This window comes from Cyprinodon tularosa, unplaced genomic scaffold, assembly GCF_016077235.1.
Source record: "Cyprinodon tularosa strain WSP-4 unplaced genomic scaffold, ASM1607723v1 ctg341, whole genome shotgun sequence".
Lineage (NCBI taxonomy): Eukaryota > Metazoa > Chordata > Actinopteri > Cyprinodontiformes > Cyprinodontidae > Cyprinodon > Cyprinodon tularosa.
In genome coordinates this window covers 185,827-212,419 of record NW_024039054.1, presented here as the reverse complement: position 1 = coordinate 212,419, position 26,593 = coordinate 185,827, and the positions used below count along the sequence as shown (strand labels likewise).

General features: G+C 39.5%; 1 protein-coding gene across 2 annotated transcripts in view; it reads right to left on the bottom strand.

Annotated features, from left to right (window-relative positions):
* The window catches only part of slc6a7 (solute carrier family 6 member 7), a 29,014-nt gene extending 2,421 nt beyond the window's left edge, over positions 1 to 26,593 (bottom strand). The window contains exons 1-13 of one of the 2 annotated variants that reach the window (XM_038294573.1): positions 26,320 to 26,592; positions 17,427 to 17,664; positions 16,129 to 16,260; positions 10,998 to 11,208; positions 10,278 to 10,416; positions 10,022 to 10,156; positions 8,324 to 8,427; positions 8,121 to 8,245; positions 7,913 to 8,025; positions 5,989 to 6,126; positions 3,047 to 3,146; positions 2,768 to 2,886; positions 2,320 to 2,493 (exon numbers count right to left, since the gene is read on the bottom strand). In XM_038294573.1, coding sequence (XP_038150501.1) covers positions 2,320 to 2,493; positions 2,768 to 2,886; positions 3,047 to 3,146; positions 5,989 to 6,126; positions 7,913 to 8,025; positions 8,121 to 8,245; positions 8,324 to 8,427; positions 10,022 to 10,156; positions 10,278 to 10,416; positions 10,998 to 11,208; positions 16,129 to 16,260; positions 17,427 to 17,664; positions 26,320 to 26,379 — 1,788 coding nt within the window. In that variant the 5' untranslated portion in view covers positions 26,380 to 26,592. Of the gene's footprint in view, positions 1 to 2,319; positions 2,494 to 2,767; positions 2,887 to 3,046; positions 3,147 to 5,988; positions 6,127 to 7,912; positions 8,026 to 8,120; positions 8,246 to 8,323; positions 8,428 to 10,021; positions 10,157 to 10,277; positions 10,417 to 10,997; positions 11,209 to 16,128; positions 16,261 to 17,426; positions 17,665 to 26,319 lie in introns of both variants that reach the window. The other variant, XM_038294574.1, reaches the window with a different exon arrangement.

The following is a 26,593-nucleotide window of genomic DNA, read 5'->3' as shown; positions in this document are numbered from 1 at the left end:
TCTGCCGTTTATAATCGCTCATTACACGAAACACGTTACACAAACACAGTTGGTGACAAAAAGCTCTGTACATTATATACATAAGCCAAATTATTAGAAATAAGTTCACATATTACATTTGTTTAAACCATTTTATTGACGCCGTACAGCAACATGCTCTCTCCGCTTTGCAGCCAGCGCAGAGCCAGGGGTTGCGCAATCCAAGGTGAGGCAGAGCTCGCTGCTGCCTCACCGGCATCGCTTCCAAGCATTTGAATGGGAAAATAAGAAAATTCAGCGATTTTGAACAAATAAAAATCGAAATTGGTGAAGCTACATGAAAAATGAATATTTTTTAGTACAAACCACCGGATGAATATAACAATTTAAATTACTTTATGATTATATATTTTCTTTCTTTCCATGATGGCTGGTGAGGCACTGCCTCACCTGCCTCCCCTGACCGCACGTCACTGGTCTAGGATGAAATTGAATGATCGACACCAAAATTTTGACAATTGGTCCTGTCTCTGCTTTTTGGCTCATGCAGAATCCCCCCCTGGCTGCTTCAGAATGGCTTCCATAGTGCATGTCCGATAATGTCCTTAAAACAACCTTAAACGTTCTTTTTTAAAAATATGCTACTCACCGGGTCGTCAGCGCTGATCAATGACGTTCCAAAAAAAGTTTTGTGAAGAAAAAACGTTCCTGTCTTGTTTTATTTAGCATTTTGTAAATCCCAGAACTATTTTTTCCGATACATCACAACCGCTTATAAACTTCCGCTTCGAATCTGAAGCGTTGCACACTCCAGACCACTAGTTGGCGACGGTATCCTCTACCGTCAAACTCAAAGTCCAATATGTCCTCCTCAAGAATCCACCTTTCGTATTCCATTTTCAGAGTTTTTTAAAGTGTTTAACAGAGACGTTAGCACCTCGACGTCGGAGTACACAGAGTGAAGCATAAACACTTGGGCCTTGCGAAAAGACTACAACTGTGTAAACAGGCCCCATTTCGGTTTCCGGTGGCGGAGGGATATTGACTATTCCAACAGAACTCAATGGGATTTACAAAATGCTAAATAAAACACTACAGGAACGTTTTTTCTTCACGAAACTTTTTTTGGAACGTCATTGAACAGCGCTGACGACCCGGTGAGTAGCATATTTTAAAAAAAGAACGTTTAAGGTTGTTTTAAGGACATTATCGGACATGCACTATGGAAGCCATTCTGAAGCAGCCAGGGGGGGATTCTGCATGAGCCAAAAAGCAGAGACAGGACCAATTGTCAAAATTTTGGTGTCGATCATTCGATTTCATCCTGGACACTACAGAAAATGGGCTAAAAGTGTTAAAAACCGGAATTCTCCTTTAAGTTATGTATGAATTATAAGAAGGTAGGGATCTATTTTAGTGCGACAGTAAAAAAAGAAATCACATTAAATATTGTATTTATATCTCCCAGCAGTGGAAGTTTTGCGCATTTGGGACCTATTTTAAGTAGGAAAACAGAAGAGTTGTTCTTCTTTCAGACTAAAGCTTGGTTTATACTCGTTGCCAAAAGTGACCAGTAATCCGAACACCTCAAACCAGACCGCAAGCGCAGCCTCAACGCTAGGTCCGCACCTCTGAATTTCGAGTTCCAAATGGGAGGCTATAAATTTGTTCTCCACAAACAGGTTTGCTTTTACTGACATCAAATGGTGCAGAAGGTCAAAGTCCGAAAAGTCACAAATTTTGCAACAGTCACTAAGCTGGCAAGAGTGCATGCTTTGAACTGTGTTTCAAGAATCATGGAGATAAGAGAGTTAGCTGCCCTGCCAGCATAGCCAGAGACATAAGCATAGCATGGCCGTTGTGCAAGGATACATCTATAGTGTCACATTTTGGAAAGGTCAGCGGTTCAAGAAACCCCATATTGCCAGGGGAGCAGTGTGGGATTAAGGGTTAAGGGACCCAGAGTGGCAGTCTGTGGGAGTGGGGCTCAAACTCAGAACCTCTGGATTCCAAGCACAATGCACTAACCACTAAGCCGCCACTTCCCCTTCCAACACATGGCTGCCTGTATTCCAAAAAACAAAACAGATTTAATCTCAACATATTCTTCCAACTGAGCAGCGGATGACTGTAGCTCTTACAGAAAAACCTTGGGCTCCTTGGCTGCTCCTCTGATAAACAAAGCTGGCATTAATTATTCTATGTTGGCCAATAGCATTCAATCCAAACAAAATACAATGACTGTAATGGCTGTCGTGTGACTAAATGTGTAAAAGTTGAATGTTTGCAAGCCTCTGTAACTCGACCTCAGTATAAAGGTTCCAATGAGGCAATACTTACTTCTTTTAGACTCCCGGTTTCCCTGCTGATGGCCACAATGGCCCAAATGGGGATCTGCAAACAGCAGGTCGCACCCATGCACACACCTAAACCTTTGCCCCACCGCGGATACACGTACGAGCCATACTGGAGGGGTGTGTTGTACATCTCTAAGAAAATGTAGATCAGGATGAACTGTGGTGAGACACAGGGAGAAAAAAAGCTGGATTAGGATTCCAGAACAAATGGCAACTGAAACTGCTTTAGTTTGTTTAGTAGGTTTGGATCCTTTAATTATTTCTTTTCCATCTCAGTTCTTTACTCAGTGTTTGAGCTCTGATCAAATTACCTTTTCACACATCGTAAGAAAGAGCTGAAATAGTGAGAATGATCTCATACAGGTTGGGGTTTTTCTTTTTTAAACTATTGTGAGAAACAGGAAGTGACATCAGACATTTTTTTGGCTCACCAGAAGGAGAAAAGGTGTGCAGAAAACCCAACAGGCTTTGAAGTAAATCAGCACTTTGCTGCACCAAGGAGGGCAGTGGCAGATCATGTCAATGATGTCCTGACAGAACTGATTGACTCCTGATAAAGAAAAAAGAAAAATGCAAAAAAAAAAACAAAAGTGTAGTGAACAGACATTTATGAGAGACTGGATATCGGAGACTAACTGAAAGTGGTACGGTGGAATGATGGGATTAGTAAAGGAAAGATGTGTGAGGGTAAAGAATGTGAGGTGGGATACCATAAAAGAAGGAGATGCCAATGCACATGAATAGGGTGATGATGATGAGGCCAAAACTGGTGCTGAAGGAATCAATGAGAGTGAACCAGTATATCCCGCCCTATGGAGACACACACAGCGAGGATTTATATCTAAAATAAGAGAAACAACTGCACTTTCTTATTTCAAGTGAATAATTAATAATTATCTTATTTCAGGGCAAAACAAACTCATTCCATTCCAAATCATCGTATTTACCTGCTTAAGGGTAAATATGCTTATTTTAAGAATTGTTTACTCATTTTAAGATCTTTTTTTTTCCCACTCTCTGCATTTAATCCATCCCCTTGGGGAGCAGTGGGCTGCTATTGTGCAGCGCCAGGGGAGCAGTGTGGTGGTCTGTGGGAGTGGTTTTCAAACTCAGAACCTCAGGATTCTAAGCTCTATGCTGAAACCACTAGGCCACCAATCCCCTGCAGGTTTTGCAGTGTGGGTTTGCATCTACCTGCTTTGCACCTCTATGGTCTTTTTTTTTTTTGTTCTTTACAGAATATCTCAGTCAGAGTCAGTTAATATGAACACACCTTCTCTTTAGTCATATTAGAAGCTACTTTTATAAAATAACACTTAGAATATATAAGAATAGGCTTATATTTACTTTACTTTATTTCTACAAAATCATATTCTCTTCTCTGAGGCTTTCCTGTGGAATGAGAAGTGAAGATGCGTTTCTATTGGTTAGCTGACCGTTAGCAACGTTTCTATTGGTCAATGTGAGAGTTTGTTAAGAGAATGTGATCTGAGAAACGCAATTTGAAAAAATGCAATTCATAAAACTCTATCTGAAAAACAGGGTTTTGAAAAAAGAAAATAAAAAATCTAGAAAAATAAATAAATATTTGAAATACCAAATCTGCAAAAAAAGGAGAGTTTTGAAAAAAACAAATTTAAATAAAAAAATAAAACTATGAATAAAAACAGTTTAATTCCAAAATCTGAGAAAAAAAGCAAAGTTCCTCAACAAATGTTTTTTTGTTTTGTTTTTTTTTATCTCAATGTTTATCAAAGTTTCATTTCTGGATTGCAGTTTGTTCAAATTTCCGTTTTACATCCTTTGCTTCCAACATCAGTGGAACAAAATTTACTCCATATTAAATGTTTCACTCAGTTAACTGATTTACTAAACAAATTTAGTAACGCTCTAATTTATTGAATTGCTCTATTTATTTTGAATCTGGCCACCGATTCCAAGGTGGAAAGTTACTGGTTACATTTACTGTTGAATAAGTCCAATATGTGAGCACTTTGTACTGTTTTGAGTAGTTTTAAAAAAAAAACTGAGCATAAGTAGAATTTGATTCAAGATTATCCACTTAGTCACATTTAAAAATCAAATCCCTTAATGAGTTAAAAAACAAAAAAAAAGCAAAAACACTGAAAGCATTGCTAGTGATCCATTGTGTGCTTCAGAGCGATCAGATACCGATATGGAGGGGGGACAATCAGACATTACAGGAAGCAAACTCCGCTAAAGTATGATTCACATTTCAACATTGGGAAAGAAAGAAACTGAGAAAACAAGCCCGTGGCCATATTTAAAACACCAGATTAAGTTTTAGCATATAAAAAGGAAAAAGCTTTATGATGAAATCAATAACTTGACATCAAACCTAAATGAGGAGGCAAAGAAAGAGCAATTTTTAAGTTCATGTTTCTTGTTAGAAAGTGGTGTCTGACTTGCAAATCGGCATTTGTTGTGTTTTTTTTTACATGATAGCTGGACGTAACCCAAAGCTAAAAAAAGTACCAACAGCGCTAACTGGGGGGTGTCCAATAGCGCTAACTGGGGGGCATGTAATCATTGGATGTAGGAGCACGTTGGTGGACTATCTAGTTGATATTCACCACTATGAACATGTAAACATGCCTAAACCTACAATGCAGCATAAGAGTTGATTCCTTCCCATTATCATCGCAACCCCAACCCCCATACATAATCCAGACATGTTGAGTTGAAAAAGCTTCCTGGATGGGAGGCAAAACATCTTCAAACTTAGAAACAAAGTCCAGTGGATGACTTTTTTGGAACGCCTAAACCATGTTCAACTTTATAGAAGCTGTTGAGGATGATCTGCATCATAATCATGCCTAACACCTACAAAATACTGATGATTTCATTTGTTGAGCTGCTTTATGTTTCAGTAATATTTTCATTTATAACAAAAGTCCTTTAAGTTAAAAACTGTTTCAGACCAATATGTGGTTTTTGTAAAAAAAAAAAGCTCGAGAGTGAATTTCTTCAGCACACAAAAAGAAAACTTTGACAGAAAAAAAAATTTTAATTACGTATTTTTTTTACTTTTATTTGATTATTATTTTACTTTGGTCAATAACATCTACATTGGGAAAAAAAACATCAGAGTAACTGTAGTTTCATTTAAGTATATTATCTTTGTACTCTTTCCATCTCTGACAAACTGTCAGTATTACTTTTGGCATGGACTTTGACTAGGCCATTCTAACCAGATATGTTTTAATTCAAACCATTGCATTGTAGTTTTGACTGTTTGTTAAGGGAGGCTGTCCTGTCAAGATGTAAAACTCTCCTCCCACTGCAAAAAAAAAGCTGGCCCACAGCATAATGCTGCCGCTGCCACTTTTTAAAGTAGCGATTATGTGTCATTGTTGCTATAATATATAGACCTAAAACAGGAAGGGAGGAAGTGTATCCACCAATATTCCCTTACAATGAATTAAGATAAAAAACAAAGGCATGTCACACTTTTAAGATTTTGTGTATAACCTATTTTCAACATTCTCTACATACTTTATAATGACCATTTTTTTAGTTTTTGTATAATAAAATCCCTGTGTAAAATCCACTTGTGTGTTGCATGAGTGCTTCCCTGTGCAAGGCACTGTACAGATGGAAACAAATTCACGTTATTCCCAAACAGACTCACATCCGTCACCAGCAGGAGGCCCATCAGGTAGAAGACAAAACACAGCGTGCCCAAAAACAAGGCCTTATGGAAGGTGTTCCTTCTGAGGTTGGGGAACTCATCCAATACGGCTGTGGTGATGCCCTCCATGTTGCCAAACTGTGAGGAGACAAGGGGGGGTGGGGGGTGGGGACTGTGTGTGTCAACCACTGATCAACAGATTCATCATATTCCTGCAGTTTTTTACCCCATTTACTCTACCCTCTGAAAACCGATGTGACTGGGCATAAAGTACCTCGGGTCAAGGACTTTGACACGGTCTCTGAATCTCTCCGTCTCAGCTTCATAGACGGGAATGATGCCGTTACCATGTAATGCGCGATGGCAGCTGTGATTTGTTTATGGCACGGAGAAGTTTTCTCATACTGGGTGAAGTGTGCCAACGACTCTGTTATCTTCAGCTGGATGTGGTTTTTGTTTTTGCAACCTCTTCCCACTGTTTCCCACATCTTGCTTTACCTTGCACTTTTGGATCCTTTTGTATTCTTTTTCATGGTTCGTCTTTTGGTGATAGAAGAGGTTTAATGTGTTTTGCCGTTGGATGAGGGAACAGTCTTGAGCATTGCAAACGAGCGTTGTCTACTCCATGTTGGCTTTTTTTAAATCCAAATGTAACCAAATCACAGATGTACCCCCTCTTTTTGGTAAAAGTGCTTCATCTTGGGCTGCCTGCGTAGCTGTCACTGTTTGACTCACACGCGGGTTTGTCTCAAACCCGCGTGTGAGTCAAAAGCTGTGAAGCAGCATCATCTTGTAAAACCACAAGACAGTGCTCTTTTGTAGAGTAAAAAAAATATAAATCTTGTTTATAACTTATATAAGCTTTGTTGAGGCTACATTAGGGGTGGAACGGTTCACAAAATCCATGGTTCGGTTCACGGTTTCGTTTACGGGCTGTAGGCTTTGCTTTGAGCAGCCGGTCTGGAGCGGAGCGCTGACGGAGTATGTGGGATTTCGGGGTTAGCATGACATGTTGGTCGTGTTGCTGTTAGCATAAACATAACGTGTTGCACAATGCTTGCACACTGTTGCACTTTTATCCACAACTTTCTTTCCGGCGTCATCGTAGGTCACTCTAAATGCAAAGCGGTCCCATACAGCAGACCTATAAAGTGCTGCTGGCGCGTCTTCCAACTCCTGTTCTTTCCCACTCGCCATACCCACACAATTCTCCACAACAACTGATTTTTTTTCTGCTACGCTGCTTCGCTTCTTCTCCTTGCTTACTACTGGTGGTTGGCTTTGGTCGCAGTACCCCCACCTTCTGCTCTGGAGTGTAATCACTTCGCCTATGAGAAAAAGGAGCAGCGCATGAACCGAACGCAACACACGCGAACCGAACCGAGACAGTCGAACCGAACGGTTCAGATGGTTTTCATAAACCGTTCCATCCCTAGGCTACATGACTACACTAATACGTTCCTGATAGTCTTCCTCAAGAAATATTTGCTTGAATATGAGATTAAATGGTGTTAGAAATTATAGAAACAATAGAATAGAATAAGCACGATAGACACTTTTCTATCGCCTGTACAATATGCATTGTCTTATCGCCCAACCCTAGTGGAAATCGTGTGGCACGGTAGGGAAGTTAGTACTTTTATGAATGTCTGAAATTTCCTGATTACGGAGGCTGAATGTAAGGAGATGATGCTGTCTGCTCATGTGCTCTTAGTTATCTGAGAACCGAGCCAGAACTGAACCGCGCCGAGCCCTACTGATGAACTAGGACCAGTTTAGCACGGTTCGGTTGTGTCTGACCCGGTCCAGTTCAGTTGTGCATGTCATTTACACTCAGCAGTTACCTCGGTTACCGTGCTCGGACTGATTTTGACACAGTTTCAAAAGGGTAGTGTAAATGGGGTTTTTGTCTAATTCGTCTTACCAGAGTATCGACCCCAAGCATGAATAGCATGAGGAAGAACATGATAGACCAAAAAACAGAGCCTGGTAGGAGAGCGAGCGCTTCTGGATAAGCAACAAAAGCCAGTCCAGGACCTGAAGACAACAAAGGATCATTTTTAGGATTTCTACTGACGGCCTTTACTGGCTGCAACCCAAAAGATGCGGACAGAGAGAAGCCTGGAAGCTACCTGTGTCTGCCACCTTTCCAACAGGCACTCCCTTCCTCCACGCCATGTGACCCAGGATGGAGAATATAGCAAATCCTGCAAAGAAGCTGGTGCTGCAGTTTCCAACTGTGATAACGATGGTGTCCCTGAAATCAGAGAAAATTTTCATCTGAACATCATCTTCAGACTTGACTGTATGAGACACAATGGTGCAGCAGCCCTACCTGATGACGTTGTTGTCGAACTTATTGTAAGACGCCATAGAAAGCAGCCCTCCAACCCCTATGCCTAAAGAGTAGAAGATCTGAGAGGCGGCATCGTTCCACACCTGTAATGTTTAAGGAAAAACTGGGTTTAGATTATGGAGAAATTAAATACAAGTTTTATTTTAAAGTCTCTCAGCCCAGAGGTTGGCTCATGCAGAGAGAAGTTGTGAAGTAGATTGTGCAGTTTGACACAGCTGCTTCAAGTAGAGTGTTTTTTTCAGGATCTGCTTGTCTCACTGCTGCGTTTAATATATTGACGACATGATTGATAAAAGTGTATCTCCTCTTGGCCAGTAGGTGGCGCACTCACATTCTCCTGCTCTGGTTCTGTAGTGCCAAAAAGCTAGTTAGCAGTTCTGCTAACAGTAAGGCTGTGTCTGAACATTCGCCCTAATCACTATATAGTGGTTACACCATTTTAGATGATTGTCCGAACATCTAGTGGATGAAAAAGTAGTGGACTCGAAATTTCCCACAATGCACTATGAAAAGGTGCATTGTTGGAACTCAAGGGATTTTATGTGGCGGCGACAAATTACAAAAATGACGCAGGCACTGTGCAGGGAGGCGGGGTTAAGCCGGGTATACATGATATTTTCAATTATTGTACTCAGCTACAGCTCAAACTTTATAGTGAAACCTCAGGGTTTAAAAGTTCACAGCTCACAATGTATGTTCTCACAATGTGCAGCCCTACGCTCTGCATGTCCAAAAACCACACGTCGGACTCAGTGCCGAGAGATGGCGCTGGTCAGACTCGTCAATCTGGAAGAAGAAGGTTCTCGTCAATCTGCGCAGAGCGAGGTTCTGGTAAATCGGCTCGTAGCTTTGCTTCACAGCTGGATTAACCCATGAAGACCTTACGATGGCCGACTGAATTTTTTACATATTTGATCTTCTCCCAACCTTATGAGTCGTGATCGCAAAGTGAAAAGTAAAATTTTGAACTACGGCATTTTGCAAAAAAAAAAAAAAAACAAGATATAATGACAATAAAAGACTGAAAAAAAACTCCCAAAAAACATGAATTTGAGTTTCTAGATGTCCAAAGATTATTTATAGGCTTTATGTATAGCACATTAACAGACCAAAACCACAAAGTGCTTCACAATACAGTTTAAAAACACCAGAGAATACACGATATAAAAGGCCAAGACAATAGGTAAGGGGTGTAAGACTGAAGGGTCTTTTTGTTAACCAAACCATGACTGTAAAGTCAAGTACAAAGTTTTTTTTTTTTACGGCTCTAGTGGCTCCTTTTTTTAAACAATAGGCTGACGGGAAAGGGAGTATGAGAGAGAAAGAGAGGCATGCTACAAAGGACTACACGTTGGATTTGAACCCAGATCGGCCACCGAACATGGGTCGTTTCCACTAACCACTGCTACACCGAAGCACACCCAGTACAAAGTTATAGTAATAAACAAATAAACTACTGCCAATTAAAGTAAACCAGACAAATCAGTTCCTGTTGTGTAAAATATATACAAAAAAAGCCCATAAAAATAAACACAGAAAAACATTTAGAATACTGGTTTATTTTAAAAAGAAACGGATAGATTAATTGATTAATAAAATAATTTATAGGTGCAGGTCTTGTTATGTCACAAAATTTAAGAATGTTGACAGAAAGCAGGGACGGATGCTCTGGCGTACCTGTGCGTTAGCTAAACGGCTCCAGTCTGGTGTGAGGTAGAAAGCGACGCCCTGAAGAGAACCCTCCAGTGTGGCACCTCGGATTATCAAAACAATGAGGACAAAGTATGGGAAGGTAGCTGTTACATAGACCACCTAAGGAACACAGAAATACATTAGACTGAGACAATGTGGCGGCAGGAGGAGCACAGTAGGTTTGATGGATAAGTAGTGTTTTTTTTAATTTAATATGGAGTAAAACACAGCAGCAGCTCACCTTCCCAGAGCTGCGGATGCCTTTCAGCATACAGAGGAAGATGATGATCCAGGCAGCCAAGAGGCACAGAGCCAGGGGCCAACGCACAGGGCCCGGGTCATGAAGGCCCTCACTGTTCACGACACCCAGAACTTTCTCACTGCAAACGAGCAGAATAGATTTATGAGCTTTAAAATAAAGAATACAAGGAACCTCATTCTTTACTGATGACATAATGAGAGGATTGTGGCATCAGCACTGAGATGTATTATAGACAAAACAAAAAAAAACATCCTGCTCTGAAATATTAATGGAAATAATATTTAGTACTTCCAATCATAGTTAATAAAGAGGATATGGATCAAATTCATATTCCCATAAACAAATCTATCTGTACAGCATCCTTTAAAATATCAGCACTTATGTTTAAAAAAAAACTTTGAACAAATTTCAATTTTGATTTAATGCAGAAGCAAAATATCACAATAATAAAAAAAATAATAATAATAACTTTGATTTCAACAGATTTCTGTGTTCTTTTTGATCAGACTTTTCAAATCCTCCATTAGCCAATAGTATCACACCCAATATTTCTGCTAACATTTTGGGGCAGAATTGTGAATGTTATTAAGTTTTCTTAGAGAATATGTGGCTTCCTTTACATTTAGGTTTAGTTATATTGAAAGGTGAAATAACATTTACACTGACGAGTATCAACATTGATGCAAACAAAACACTCACTTCCAGAAAATTTCTGTTGGGCTGTGCCGTCCTTCCATGGAGCTATTGCCAACGGTGCCATTACCGCAGATCAGAGCGTTGCTCAGGGCATCACACGACCAGGGCAGGGGGCTCTGGAAAGAGCTGCCCAGGTAGTAAAATGTCCACGCTATGATCACATTATAGTAGAGGCACACCAACGTGGACACACACAGCATCCCGATTCCAATGCCTGCATAAAAAGACACGGTGGTGTAAGGATCATATGACAAACCAATAGTACACTATTATTTAAAATCAATTTGATGCATTGCATGTAAAATGTCCAGGGCATTTTTTTGGAACCTGCCAACCCTCCAAATGCAGGTAACTTTTGTGATTGGGTGAGACTGTCAATATACCTGCCATGTTGGTGGGCAGCCTGAAAGGCAACACACATCAATGAGCACATGTTGTTGACCAATCACGTAGTCTATTGTTTTTAAGCAAGCCATGCTTTTTTGTTGGATTTTTTAAATGAAATGTGGGAAAATATGGCTCCTGTTTCACCGTTATAACACTTAAACCCGTTATTAAGGTGAAGCAACTTCCATTTCCAAGCTGTCTTTTAATGCACCATGAGCATACACATGCAAGGGCAGAAGTTGGACACAGACATGATACATGAGTATGTTTAGAAAAACAGCAGAAAGATGCACAGTTTATTTCTAAACGTTGGTTGTCTGCAAATTATACTTGTTAGTAAAATGATGATAAGGTAAGACATGGTGCAGCCAAGGACAGAAACAGCCTAACATGATTTGGGCATTGATTGCCTTGCATAGCTTGAACAATTCAGTTACCTTTATGATAAATACTTATGTTTGAAACATTTTTATAAAAAGCTCATGCTTTTTTTATTTCCGATTAAATGTATATATTTAACTTTAATACCAGCAGAGCAGTGAGGTGCTCAACATTAGCATTAGCAATATGATGTGTTTGCTAAGGTGGCAAACTAAAGTTAGTGAGAAACAGGAACATTTCCTGGATTCTAAACTAGATCTGCTTTGTCGATAAAAGTCAGTTTAGCAGGTTTTCTTATTTTCATTATCGGCAATTTAAGTATTTATTTTTTGGTGAGTAAGGCTAGAACTACCAACACATTCTCTCAGAGTGCATACACACCTTTATTAAAACGTAATGTTTCTGTAGTGTAAAAAAAACAGACTATGATGAATCATTTTAAACCAAAGAGATCTGATTTTTATCCAGAACAGCTCAATTAAAAACAAATAAATCTTTAAAAGAAGAAAACAGAAAAGAGATTATCTGCAAGAGTGTGCATAAAACGTTACAAAAAAAACATAGTTAAAGCAGCATTATATTAAATTTTATTTTACTTTTGTAAAATTTTACCTGGATCCTACATCTAAACATATCAATTACAAGTCAATTCTAGCTTATTCAAGTTTCCCCAAACACATCAGAATAAAAGAAACATAGCCTTGTACATTGCATCCTCATAGATGTTCCTAGATGTTTCTTTAAAAAAACTGGTCTTCTTTTTGGACACACTGGTGGTGAAAAAAAACATATTAAATTTTCTTGCAAACCACTGAACATTAAAGACCAAACACCTTGTGGGATTGTGATCGATATGTTCTACTTAAGGTTCATAAAACAAGAAACGTGTCTTCTACAAGGCTTTGGAAGATTTCAAGCAGGTGTGTGGACGGTTTCTTTGTACTCTAACAAAGAAGTTCTCTGTTATAGCACAGCTTCTTATCCCAGATATAAAAAGCATAGAGACAGTTGCTGTTTTTTTGTCATGAAGTGCAAAACCATGACCGGCTAGAAATTCCTGAAGCATTTTCTGCATCGCCTCCTGCTTCACGGTAGCCCATCTGACCAGTTTCACTCCTATTTTTTCATCTTTTCACATTGACTGCCTTCCTTGTGTTGTGTTTCTAAACTAAACTTTTTACAACAAGAGCATTTTGATCTTTTGCAGCATATTTTCAGACAGTAGCTTTTTCTAATGGATGGAAAAGAACAACATGTACGAAAATCCTGTTTGACTTGCTTAACTGAGATGTGCTGTTAAAAAAGCCTGATGCTATATTTGAACAAAAAGGTTCCTCAATGACAAACTAGCTTCAGGATGTGCACATTTATTCAACCATTACAGAAGATTAGAGGCAGGCTGATACTTTGGGATGAAACTTGCAGGAGTTCTTTTCTTGTATCTGCATAAGCCAATGCATGCATGCATTCACCTATTCATTAGTGTATCCTACAGCCATGCCTTTACATCATGTGAGGTGCATCCATCCGGCCTCCTTCCATTTGCCATCCGTTTTTAACCTTTTGTTTGATTTCCCAACAAATTTTTATATTTTGTTTCAATTGAGACTAGTGTAAAGTTTTAGCCTGACGTAGTCCGACTCAATTCTAGTCAGAATATGAGTCTGATACTGCTCCATAGAGCTGTGATTATGGGGCGTGTTTCGAACGAACCAGGAAAAAAAATGCCTCTGCACTCAATTGGATAGACCAACAACCAATAAGAGCAACGGAGTGCGTGACGTATGTTAAGCGAGGCATAGTTGTTGTCCACAAAAATCAAAGCGTGCAGTTGCACGCCTATAATAAGAAGATGAGACTTGATCGCGTTTCTCTGTTCCTCTTTTAAAATTAATTTGCTGTCGATATCTTCTAGAACAGACCTAATAGCAGAATCTACACACCTCAACTCTCCGGCGGCAGCCATTGTTGTCACCCAAGCGCGCATTGGTCACGTGGTTGATTACGTTACTGTTGGTCATCTGTCCATCATCGTATAAAGCCCGCCCTGACAATTTGATTGGATCGCCTGGCAGTGGGCGATAATACTCGCGCTACTATGGAGCAGAGCCAGACCGAACTTCCCCGACCTCAAACTTTGTAGGCGGGACTAAGTTCGGAATGGCACCCAGGCTAGTAAAGTTTGTTATCATTGTATCTCTTTTGTCACAGAAGTGGAGGAAAAACAATATCTAATTTAATATTCCCAAAAAATAAAAAAATAAAAAAATCAGCAGCACATTTCGAGGATCGTTTATAGACAAAATACTTGATGTGAGCTTTGGCCTTAAAAGAAAAATTGCATTCATTGATTTCTATTGCGAATATCTATTTTTGATGGTTGGTTTACCCGTGATACACTGCAAAAAAAGAAATTAAATTCATTTTTAAGGAGTGTATTTTCCCTCGTTTTAAGTGGATAAAAAAGGCAGTTTGCCAATGAAATAAAACGTACATTTAAATTAAGAAAACTTATCTTGTTTCAAGCGCAGATAAAATTATCAAGATGTAAGTGGAAAAATACTAATTCCAATGTCAGATTATCTTATTTATCTGCTTAAATTAAGGGGCAAACACACTTATCTAAAGAAATATCTATTTTTTTTAAGTTTTTTTTTTCAGTTTATATGCAGAGTAGGGTGACAGATGACGGGCTTTGGGTGAACAGTCCGGATTTTCATTGCACAGCTGGATGAGTATTTATCCTACTTTATGAGGTACAAGGCTGGAAGAGCAGATTTATTTCCATTCTTGCTGGGCTGCAGCACAATATCCAATCATAGAATATAAAAAAATTTTTGACTATCTGGTCTAACAGATGACTGGCTAAGAGTGGTGCCGTATCAGATAAATATCTGCTTGTCATTGGTTAAAAAGTAAACAAGACTCAGAGTGATACTTAGTTATTCATTGACAGAAAGTTAGCATCGTGCCAAAACACAAGACCCTGTTTATCTCTCAATGGACAAAAGAGCGTGAATTTATAACGAAAAGTAGTCAAGACTCATTCCATAGCTTCTGCACACTTTGTCGAGGCGACTTGGACGTAAGCAGTCAATGGAAAGCTGCACTTGAATAGCTTGCAAGTACGAATTAACATTAAAGTAATAAAAGTGCAGGAGGTACCTCATCAATGAGTGCTTTTTTTCATGAAGTTTCGTCGCCCCTGGATACCAAAATAACTGCTGCGAGGCTGCAAGCGTCAGCTTTTCTTATTATGCATGCTACCTGTTAAATTATATGTTTTTGAACACTTAAGTCATCACATGTTACGCTTTGTGGCATTTTGCACTTTAAAAGATTTACCTCAATGGTCGGGTTTTGCACACCACGATGTAATGAATAAATACAAATACTGTGAACAAATACTTTTTGACTTTTTATTTTTTTTTATCCTTTTCAGCTACACTAGCATCCTATTAAAACCCTGAAAATTGTACTATAAATGAGAGTAAACCAGATTCTTATGTACACCTTAGTAATTCATTGATATGCCGCATAATATCCTCCTTCTTGATGCTATAGAAATTGTTCCCCTAATGCAGAAGAGGGAAGTAACTAGTTAGATTTAATTGAGTAGCGTTTAAAAAAAAAAAAAAAATCACATTTAGTCGTTTTACTACGCTGCACTTCTTACTTTTACTCGAATAATATTCTTTTTAAGTATCATTAATCTTACTTAAGTGAAATTTCTGGTTGCTCCGCCCACTCAGAGTATCTTCAGCTATTTGGAGATCAGCTGAGTAATCATTACTGTAAATATTATCAGTGGAAAGTCTTTACCCTGTTCTAATTTAAAAAGAAAATTCATAATCATGTTATTAATTTGTTATATTTATGTGTCAAAGGCTTTAAAATACCAGAACTTGCGCATAAAGTCTGTCTTCTTGCATAATTTCTAAATGTTAGTCAAGCCCTTATGATCCAACACTTGGTACTTTTTAACCCTTACTTGAATAAATTCTTAACGTGACTATTCCCTACCTTTACTTAAGAAAAAAGAAAATGTTGCACTGCTGTTTTTCTTATTTGAGTACACATTTAGGATACTCAACCCACCTATTTTAAATTAAAAGACACATCACAAGCTCAGATGATTAACAGCATTGTTTATACTATGTGAGTATGTGTTTGCTGTTGGGTTGACGCAATTGGTGACACAAAACAAACATGGAGCTTTCTTAGAAATTAATTCAGGGGCTTTACGGTGCTTTTTACAGTGGGAACCACAGTTCAACGGCTCAGCAATGAGCTTGAGGACATTAAGTTTAGACAAATGATTACCCAAAGGGTGTCTAATAAAAACTATAATGGAGGAGGTGATTACCTTTAAGCAGAGGGCAGCATTTCCACACCATGATTGGGCCAGCTGAGCCATACTGGCCTAAACTCAGCTCCATGAGAAAGAGAGGTACTCCCGTCACAAAGAGCATAATGAAGTAGGGGATGAGAAACACTCCTGTAAGGATCAGAGAAAAATATTTTTCGATTAGGTTTTAATGATAAGACCATGCAGTTTAAGAGTTAGCTTCATAGAAAGCCTTACAGTCAGTCAGGCCTCAAAATGTTTTATCTCAGATGAGTATATTGCTGGCATAGAAAAAGGGACCTTATTTCCTGTGTGTTATTGAGGGAAAACACAGTTGAAGCTATGAGGCTGAGCACCCAACTGTATCTCTGTAGCTCTGTATCAGAGCAGACTCTTCCTGCTGAGGAAACAGAGATCTTTTGGAGAGCAGGGGGCGCTCCTAAAGACCTTCTATGACTCTGCTGTGGCATCAGCCATCTTCTATGGAGCTGTCTGTTCAAGCAGTGGCTTATCTGTAGCTGAGAGAAAGCAGCTGGATAAGCTGATCAAGAAGGCCAGCTCTGTGATTGGACGCCCTCTGGACTCAATGCAGGAGGAAACAAAAGGATCCTAACTAAATTAACATCTCTGTTGGATAATATTTCCCACCCCATGCATGAAGCTGTTTCAGAACTGGAGAGCTCCTTCAGTGACAGACTGCTGCACCCTAAAGGCACCAGGGAGCGTTATCACAGATCCTTCCTCCCAGCAGCTATAAGACTTTATAACCACCACTGTTCCCAACAACCTCAATAAGTTGTTACATCCATGCTGATTATGCACAGTTTCTACGTTAGTCAGTTAAATAACATGCTGCTGCCATTTTGCACATCTCTGATGTTGCTGATGTTTTCATAGCTGTAAAAATGTCCATAGCTGGATATTGGTTATTTATTCTAAAGGTGCACAGTATATATATTGTTAAAACACTTTACAGCACAGTGTTTTATTGTTTATCTTTAACTCTTTACTGTTATGTTAGTCTTACACATTTTTCTAAGGTCCACATTTTTGTGACCATTTTTACTATAATCTTCTTGCTGCTGTTAAAACCAGAATTTCCCCATATTGGAACAATAAAGGGATTTTCTATTCTATTCTATTTCTCCACAAATGTCTAAACTAAGTTTGCCATGCAGGGGAGCAAAGCCCATACCCTGATGAGTTGGTCTCATCAGGGTGTATAATAAATAATAAAATTAAAGGCAGGAATCATAAAATGAAAAAGATCACCAGAGTTAAAAGGAGGATATGCAACATGCTTTATAGTAACTCACCTCCTCCATTACGGTAACACAGGTAAGGGAACCTCCACACGTTGCCCAGACCCACGCAGTAACCGATACAGGAGAGCAGGAACTCGTACTTCCCTCCCCACTGATCCCTCTCAACAACCGCGGCTGGGGGGGGCCCAGGAAAAGGGGCGCTGGAATCCGACGGCTGCTGTGGGGTCGGTGTAATTCCTTGGCTGTAGCCATTTGAAGGAGTGCTATGCCCATTCAAATGTACTGGGTTCTAAAAGAAATGAACAATAAGACAAACATGGTGACATTAGTAGAAATGCATCATAAGACAAGGAATTATTCAATGTTAATAAGAGTTAATCAATGGGAAGCTGAGTAATATGCATAAATATGGCCATTGTAATAATTTAAGACATTATTTCACCACTTTAAACATGTCAAACTTTCTCAGTTAGAAGTAATCTATTGGATCTATGATAAACTATTGCAGAGTAATTCAATTTGATTACAGAAGGCCACAACAAATATTATCTAATCACACTTTACAAGATAAGCATTTATAAACATAAGTCTTAAAAAATCAGTCTAATTAGTTTCAAATGCAATAAAAAAAAAGGCATTCTAGATCGATTTAGGGTGAAATTCTGTTTATTAGGAATGAAAGTTATCACTAAATGAATTAAACTGAAATTGATTGATCTAATGGGTTAACGATTAATTGATAGGCAGCCATTTTCTTAAAAACTTGTAAACATCTCTTATTAACATTAAATATTTTCAACAACACTCCAAGTTATTTTATGATGGGAGATAAAACCATCATTATCAGACGGGGTATGTTGCTCCGACAGAGAAGTTGATGCCGCTGCTCCATGCAGCTCAATTTAATTGGCCTGTTGAGCTGCTGACTATATATATATAGCATCCTAGTTCAGTCATTAAATCAGGCTTAGCAAAAACTAGCAAACAGTGGGAAGAAATAACTCCCTTTAAACTTTTTTTTCCCAGCTTTTACTGTCATTACACTGTCACGAGTACAGAGCAACGAACTGAATTCTCTGCATTTAACCCATCCTCTTGGGAAGCAGGGGCTGTCAGTGTGCTGCGCCCAGGGATCAATCGGGAGTTAATAGTCTTGCTCAGGAACCCAGGGGCTTTGGGGATCGAACCAGGTACTTGCAACCTTCTCAGAGCACAAGCCCACTGCTCTAACCACTAGGCCAACACTTCCCCAGATATGACATAAAGAAACCAACAGCAGAACTTTGCTGGAGCACATTTTATAAAGAAAAGCTTCACAGGTTGTTTTAGTGCCTTCGTTTGGGCGAGGAACATAAGCAACAGGTGATACGTCTATGGTATGAAAAAAAAGAATTTGTAGCTAGTGGCAAGGCCAGCTCCTATGATGGCTTTTTCCAGAGGAGCAACTAGGTCAACTACAGCTTTCCACACCTGGTGACTGAAATATTTCCTATTCTTTTTGTTAAAACAGCTCAAGCTCAGTCAGGCTAAAAGGTGAAAGTTTTCTCAACATTCCTTTTTTTTTTTTACATCTTGCCTCATATTAGGGATGAATCTATACCAGATTCCTTTAAACTGAGTTCAAGCACAAGTAATCAGATTATAAATACTTGAAACAACTGATACCGAATAGAGAATGACTGATACAGTTTTTTTTCCCCAAGGCAGATGTTGATTCTAAACAGATTTTAAAATCAAATTAACCGATCCCTGATGTGTGCAGATTAGTTTTCGAGATGGTTGTTTAGGCTGACATTGCTTTCACTTTCTCCATTTACATGATAAAAAAACACTGGAAATATTTATTGACAAAATAAACAAAAAAAATTAACAATTGGTAGCAGACTGAGCGAGCAGCAATGCATCCGCTTCACATGACCTCAGGGCATGGCTGCTGGATGCACTGATGGAAACGCCAACACCTATCAGCGTATATAAATGTTAGAGTAATTGTACAGAAATGTATCTGTATAATGTTATAATGCATAAAACTGTATGCTGTGTGTATGCAATTATAAACACCTTTTATCTGTACCGGTAAGCTTGCTTTTAAGGAAGTTGTGGTTGACTTATTGGCAGCATTGCACCTTCTGACAACTGATGTCCAACACAGCACCTGCTTAAGCCCAACCATGACTGAAGCACGATGTCTAGCAGAAATTAATTGTTACTTTTATGTTATCTGAGTCTGAGAGCTGTAGCCTTTTCCCTCCTCCCTTAGTGCAGCTCTGAGATATGTAGCTAGGGAATGCCTGATTCTAATAAATTGTGAGGAGAGTTTTGAGGCTGGCTGAGTGGTTTGGAGTTTGTAACTGTACAGACTCTTACTACTCTTCTCATGAGTAAAAAAGAATTCTGACTCTGTGCCTTTCTTTCCTTGTCTTACAGTGTTTTAGGTGCTTGAATCTGATATAAAAAAAAACCCCCATTAATATCAGACAAATACATCGCCCTGCTGATGTACCAGTCTACCTCTAGCACTGAATATGAGCAAAAAATAAAAGCTTTGTCTTAGCAAATAGTTTTGCTCATATTCTCTGAATGGTTAAGCAGATAAAAACATTAGACCCAGGACTGCTGAAATACAGTAGAAAGGCCCTTTTCTGCATCGGGGAGCTCTGATTGAAAGCTGCAGCTAAAGTTAACTTCATTGTTTTGATGCCAAGAGTTTCATCAAACATCAAAGTTGTTTTGGTTAAGAGTATCAGGTCGTTTGTACAAGAACAAGTACTACATGCCTGATACAGATACCACTTCAACACATGAATATGCATCCCCTTAAGCCTGGCTTTGTATCTCTGGCTGCAGGTTTAAAGTGGTTTGTTTTGCTGGAACATGAACCTCTGCCCTAGACTCATTTTATTTGCAATTTCTTGGGGCTTAGCTTAAAAGATTTTACCTCTATTTATCTCCAAGCATCTTCCCATCAACAGAACAGAGAGAGACTGCTTCCCCGCAGCATGATTCTGCCACCACCATCTCTCAAAATGTGGAAGTTTGTTTTTCTAACACTAACAGGGCTGATGTAGCTACTAAGTATTATGCTAAAAATGTCAAACAAAATGTTTGAGAATACTTTTACAATGAACAGGTAAAATAGCTTTAAGTACACTTTGTATTACAAATATTATTTGGATTAAACTGAACAACTTAAAAATGCATAGAATTATAAGGTACTATGTAATTCTTCCAATAAGCAATCGACCTCTGAACCATGGAGGAACTTGTGCTGGGTCACAAGGAGGAACTAGAATGGTGATAAGAGCAGAGGTTCTGCTTTATACACCGTCACACTATTTGTTCAGGGTTTAAAGAAGAATTACTTATATGAGTTCAATTCAATTCAATTCAGTTTATTTATATAGCGCCAAATTCACAACACATGTCATCTCAAGGCACTTTACAGTTCAACCAGATCAAATTGATACAAAGTTTTCTATCTAAGGAAAACCAGTTGATTGCATTGACTCATTGACTCAAATACAATCCCCCACACTAAGCATGCTTGTAGCGACAGTGGAGAGGAAAAACTCCCTTTTAACAGGAAGAAACCTCCAGCAGAACCAGGCTCAGTGTGAGCGGCCATCTGCCGAGGCCGACTGGGGTTCAAGGAGACAGAAGCAGAGATACAAAAAGCAGCTGTAAAAGGCGGCCCCGTCCAGGAAACACACAGCCAGGCAGACGAGCTCCAAGGCAGCTCCCATGCCAGAGGACGAAGAAAGCACATCCACTCAGTCACGGTCAGAGAAACAGGACCACACTGGAAAACAGGCCGATCTCCAACATCTATAAACAAGGGTGTTGATAGAAGCAGCACAGCTGATGTTTCTTTCCAGGATGACGTCACAGCCAAACAGGAACAGACGAGGCAAAGCTACTCTGAGGAAAAGCAGAGAGAGCAGAAGGTTAGAGATTGAACTAACAGATTCTGCAGAATAGGAGAACAGAGAGAGAATGAAGCAGAATGATGAAATGGGGGTCCCTATGTCCTCCAGAAGTCTAAGCCTATAGCAGCATAACTATAGAGATAGCTCAGGATAACCTGAGCCACTCTAACTATAAGCTTTATCAAAAAGGAAAGTTTTAAGCCTAGCCTTAAAAGTAGACAGGGTGTCTGCCTCACGGACTAAAACTGGTAGTTGGTTCCACAGGAGAGGAGCCTGATAACTAAAAGATCTGCCTCCCATTCTACTTTTAGAAATTCTAGGAACCACTAGTAAACCTGCAGATTGAGAGCGAAGTGCTCTGTTAGGAACATAAGGAACAATCAGATCTCTGATATAAGATGGAGCTTGGCCATTTAAGGCTTTATATGTGAGAAGGAGGATTTTAAATTCTATTCTTGATTTAACAGGAAGCCAATGAAGAGAAGCCAGGATAGGCGAGATATGATCTCTCTTTTTAATTTTCATTAGAACTCTGGCTGCAGCATTTTGGATCAGCTGAAGGCTTTTAACTACAGTTTGTGGACTTCCTGATAGTAAAGAATTACAATAGTCCAGCCTTGAAGTAACAAATGCATGGACTAGTTTCTCAGCATCACCCCTGGACAGGATATTTCTAATTTTTGCAATGTTCCTCAGATGAAAGAAGGAAATTCTAGAAACCTCCTTGATATGGGACCTAAATGACAGGTCCTGATCAAAAACAACACCAAGATTTTTTACTTTATTATCTGAAATCAGTTTAATCCCATCCAAATGAAGTGACTGGCTAATCAGTTTCTTTTTCAGAGACTCTGGTCCAAAGACTATAACTTCTGTTTTGTCTGCATTCAGAAGCAGAAAGTTAAGAGTCATCCAGGTTTTTATGTCTTCAAGACATGCCTGTAATCTATGTAATGGGTTAGCTTCATCTGGATTTATAGACAGATATAGCTGGGTATCATCAGCATAACAGTGGAAATTAATCCCATGCTGTCTAATAATTCTACCAATTGGGAGCATGTATAAAGTAAAGAGAATTGGTCCTAGCACTGATCCCTGTGGTACTCCACAGGTAACCTTTGAGCGTGTTGAAGATCTATCATTAACATGAACAAACTGAATTCGATCAGATAGATAAGATTTAAACCAGTCTAGTGCTGTTCCTTTAATTCCAACAAAATATTCAAGTCTTTCTAAAAGAATATTATGGTCAACTGTATCAAATGCAGCACTAAGATCCAACAGGACGAGCACAGATACAAGTCCATTATCTGAGGCCATGAGAATATCATTAGTGACTTTCACCAGAGCTGTTTCAGTGCTATGATGAGCTCTAAAGCCAGACTGAAACTCTTCAAAAAGTTCATTATGGTGGAAGTGATCGCAAACTTGTTTGGCAACTACTTTCTCAAGAATTTTGGATAAGAAAGGAAGATTGGATATAGGTCTATAATTGACCAAGTCATCTGGGTCAAGAGACGGTTTCTTAAGCAGAGGTTTAATTACAGCAACCTTAAAAGCTTTAGGTACATATCCCTGTAACAGAGATAGATTAATCACATCTAAAATGGAGGAGGAGATCAAAGGGAATACCTCCTTAAATAACCTGGTTGGAACTGGATCTAACATACAAGTTGAAGGCTTAGATGAAGACAATAATTTTGCTAATTCAGAGAGTTCAACTGGATCAAAGCAGTCTAAACCCAGTTCAGATTCCATGACTACCTCAGGTACAATCGCGGATAGAGGAGTGCTTATGATCTTATTTTTAATAAGATCAATCTTATTTATAAAGAATCCCATAAAGTCATTGCTGCTAAGAGCAGGTGGAATGGACGGTTCAACAGAGCTATGGCTCTGGGTGAGTTTGGCAACTGTATTAAAAAGAAATCTAGGATTATTCTTATTCTCCTCTATTAATGAGGAGAAGTATGCTGCTCTTGCTTTACAAAGGGTCCTCTTATACAGCAGTAAACCATTTTTCCAGACTAGGAAGGACTCTCGCAGGCCTGTGGAGCGATATTTTCTCTCCAGTTTCCTAGCATTTTGCTTCAAAGTACGCAGCTCTGCATTAAACCAAGGAGCAAGCTTTCTATTTTTAACGGTTTTCATTTTCAAAGGAGCTGCGTTGTCTAAGGCAATACGCAGAGAACTAGCAACCCCATCAACAAAATCATCAACCTGTGAAGGGGAATAAGCTAAACTTTTGCACTCTGCAGCACTGCTCAGTGACACAGAGGAGAGAGAAAGTGAAGCAGATTCTTTAAAATTTATAACTGCACTATCTGATAAAGATCTACTAAAATTGAACCTTCTTTTGGGGGAGGAGAACTCTGTTAAAGTAATCCTGAAGGTTATTAGAAAGTGGTCAGAGAGGACAGGGTTGTGAGGAAATACTGTTATTTCTTCACATTCTATGCCGTATGTCAGCACAAGATCCAAAGTATGAAGATGAGAATGCGTGGGACTATTCACATTTTGAACAAAGCCAATAGTGTCTAAGATAGCATTAAAGGCTGCTCTTAAGCTATCGCCTTCAATGTCAGCATGGATGTTAAAATCTCCCACTATGATGACCCTGTCAGTATTTAATACCAAATCAGAAAGGAACTCTGAAAACTCATCTAAAAATTCAGAGTAAGGACCTGGTGGACGATACAAAGTTACAAAAAGAAGAGGTTTTCTTGCCTTGAAATTTGGATCAGGGAAATTAAGGGTTAAATGTTCAAAAGAGTTGTAGGTATTAACTGTTTTGGGAGTAATCAGTAAGTCAGACTGGAAGATTGTTGCTACTCCTCCTCCTCGCCCAGAACTTCTGGGGATGTGAAAATTTAAATAGCTTGAAGGAGTTGCCTCATTTATGCTCACATAATCCTCTTGCTGCAGCCAGGTTTCTGTAAGGCAAAACAAGTCAATGTGATTATCACAAATCAAGTCATTAACTAGTAGACTTTTAGAGGAAAGCGATCTTATGTTAAACAGACCGCATTTAATTGTTTTAACTTTTTCCCCAATTTGAGTTATTTTGATTTTAATTAGATTATCATGATTTACTCCTTTGGGAATCTTTGCTAATTTATTAGATTTTGGTCGTGGGCAAGACACTGTCTGGATGGAGTAAAGAGTGGGTAACAGTAGAGAAGCTGCAGAGATGTGTGTTAAACTACAACTCTGCTTCCTGGTCTGCACCCTGGGTGGTCAGGGTTTTGGAGGACTAATAAATGTGGCCAGATTCCTAGAAAGAAGAGCTGCACCATCCAAAGTGGGATGGATGCCGTCTCTCCGAATCAGACCAGGCTTTCCCCAAAAGGATTGCCAATTATTAATGTAGCCCACGTTGTTTTCAGGGCACCACCTAGACAACCAGCGGTTGAATGACGACATGCGGCTAAACATGTCATCACTGGTCAGATCAGGGAGGGGACCAGAGAAAATTACGGAGTCCGACATTTTTTTGGCAAACTTACACACCGAAGCAACACTAATTTTAGTGACCTCCGATCGGCGTAACCGGGTGTCATTACCACCAGCGTGAATAACAATCTTACTGTATTTAACCTTATCCTTAGCCAGTAGTTTCAGGTAGGATTTGATGTCGCCCGTTCTGGCCCCCGGCAAACATTTGACTATGGTCCCTGGTGTCTCTAATGCCACGTTTCTGACTATGGAGCTGCCAATCACCAGAGTGGGCTTCTCAGTGGGTGTGTCACTGAGTGGGGAAAACGGGTTAGAAACGTGAACGGGTTGGTGGTGACCAGTGGGCAGAGATCCACGACTACGCTTTCTGCGTACAGTTACCCAATCGCCTGGCTGCTCAGGCACTTTTGGAGGACAGCTACGTGGGGGGCCTACTTTAACTCCTGGATGTTCAACAGCCTGAAGCCTGGATTCTAACTCTGACACCCTCGCCTCCAAAGCTACAAAAATACTACACTTATTACACATCCCATTATCACTAAAGGAGGCAGAGGAATAACTGAACATCTGACACAGAGAGCAGGAGAGAGGAGAGGAAGAAGGAAGAGTTGGAAAAGAGTCAAGGGAGGGAGAGAGAGAAGCCATAGCAATGCTAAGCTAGCGCTAGCCTAGGCTAGCTACTTCTTGCTATCAGAAATAAAACCGTGTGAAACTGACAAGTGCTCAGTAGAAAAGTGCAGCAGAAGGTGCTATGTTTTAAAGTAGTCAGTTAGAGTTACTTAGATACAGAGATATCACAGAGAAAATAACTTAACTTCAGATGGAGATCCTCTGAACAGCTGCACACTCAGTTAATCCAAACAGGAAGTGAACAGGTCCAAACAGGAAGCAGGAAGCAAAAACCAATAGAGCTGAGCTGAGTTCAGTTTTATTATGATTACAGCTGATATTAGAGTCTGAAAGGTAACATCTACCTTGACCTACTTTACAGGTTTTGCATATATTACAAACCTGGAAAAGGATAGGAAGTTAAAGGCGTGTAATTACCAAAGGAAATGTTGAAAAAACACAATGAGGAAGAACTCTGGAGGAACTAATTGGTCTGTACAAAGAAATTTAGAGTTCACCTAAACTGGAGATGAGAATGGTCTATTATTTAGATGCGAAAATAATGCAAACTAGTTTTCTTTTCAGCTAATTTAGGAGTTTAAAATAACTTTAAATGAATTCAATAAGTAAACGAGATGATTAAGTCTATATTTTAGGTCTATTTTTAACAAATGATAAGTATCTAGGCCGACCAGCTGTTCCTGTGTTGGAACGGCACGGGAACAGTTTGTGTGAACACATCTGTACATCTTAAGGACTGATATCACCTCCCACAGAAATGTCGGCGGACAGGTTAGACCGCTCCATCTGATGACGGGGAGGTTAGCCGTAGGTACCGGGCCCAAATTTAAAGCGGAAAAGCTTCAATAAGAGCAGCTCTAGTTTTAAAAGCGTATGTTTTTGGAGCACCCATAAATAAAGACAGAAAGAAAAACAAAAACCAGGGTTTTTACCTGCGCTGCGGCTGCTGCGTCTCCTCCGACGGCTGCTCCTTTACCGCTTTTGTCCTGCATTTCCACCCGGCAAAGGCGGCGCTTAAGTTAAAACACTCGACCGTTTCCCTTCATTTTATGCGGCAGTGGATTTAGAAGAACGCCGACATGCTGTATGTTTGGGTGAAGTAGGTCAGTGGCACAGGTTCGGCAGGTAGACCTCAGCGGTGACGATGAGGAAACGGGCCGCCGAAGGGGAGGTGAGATGAAGGGCGGGGAGAGGAGAAGGGACGCA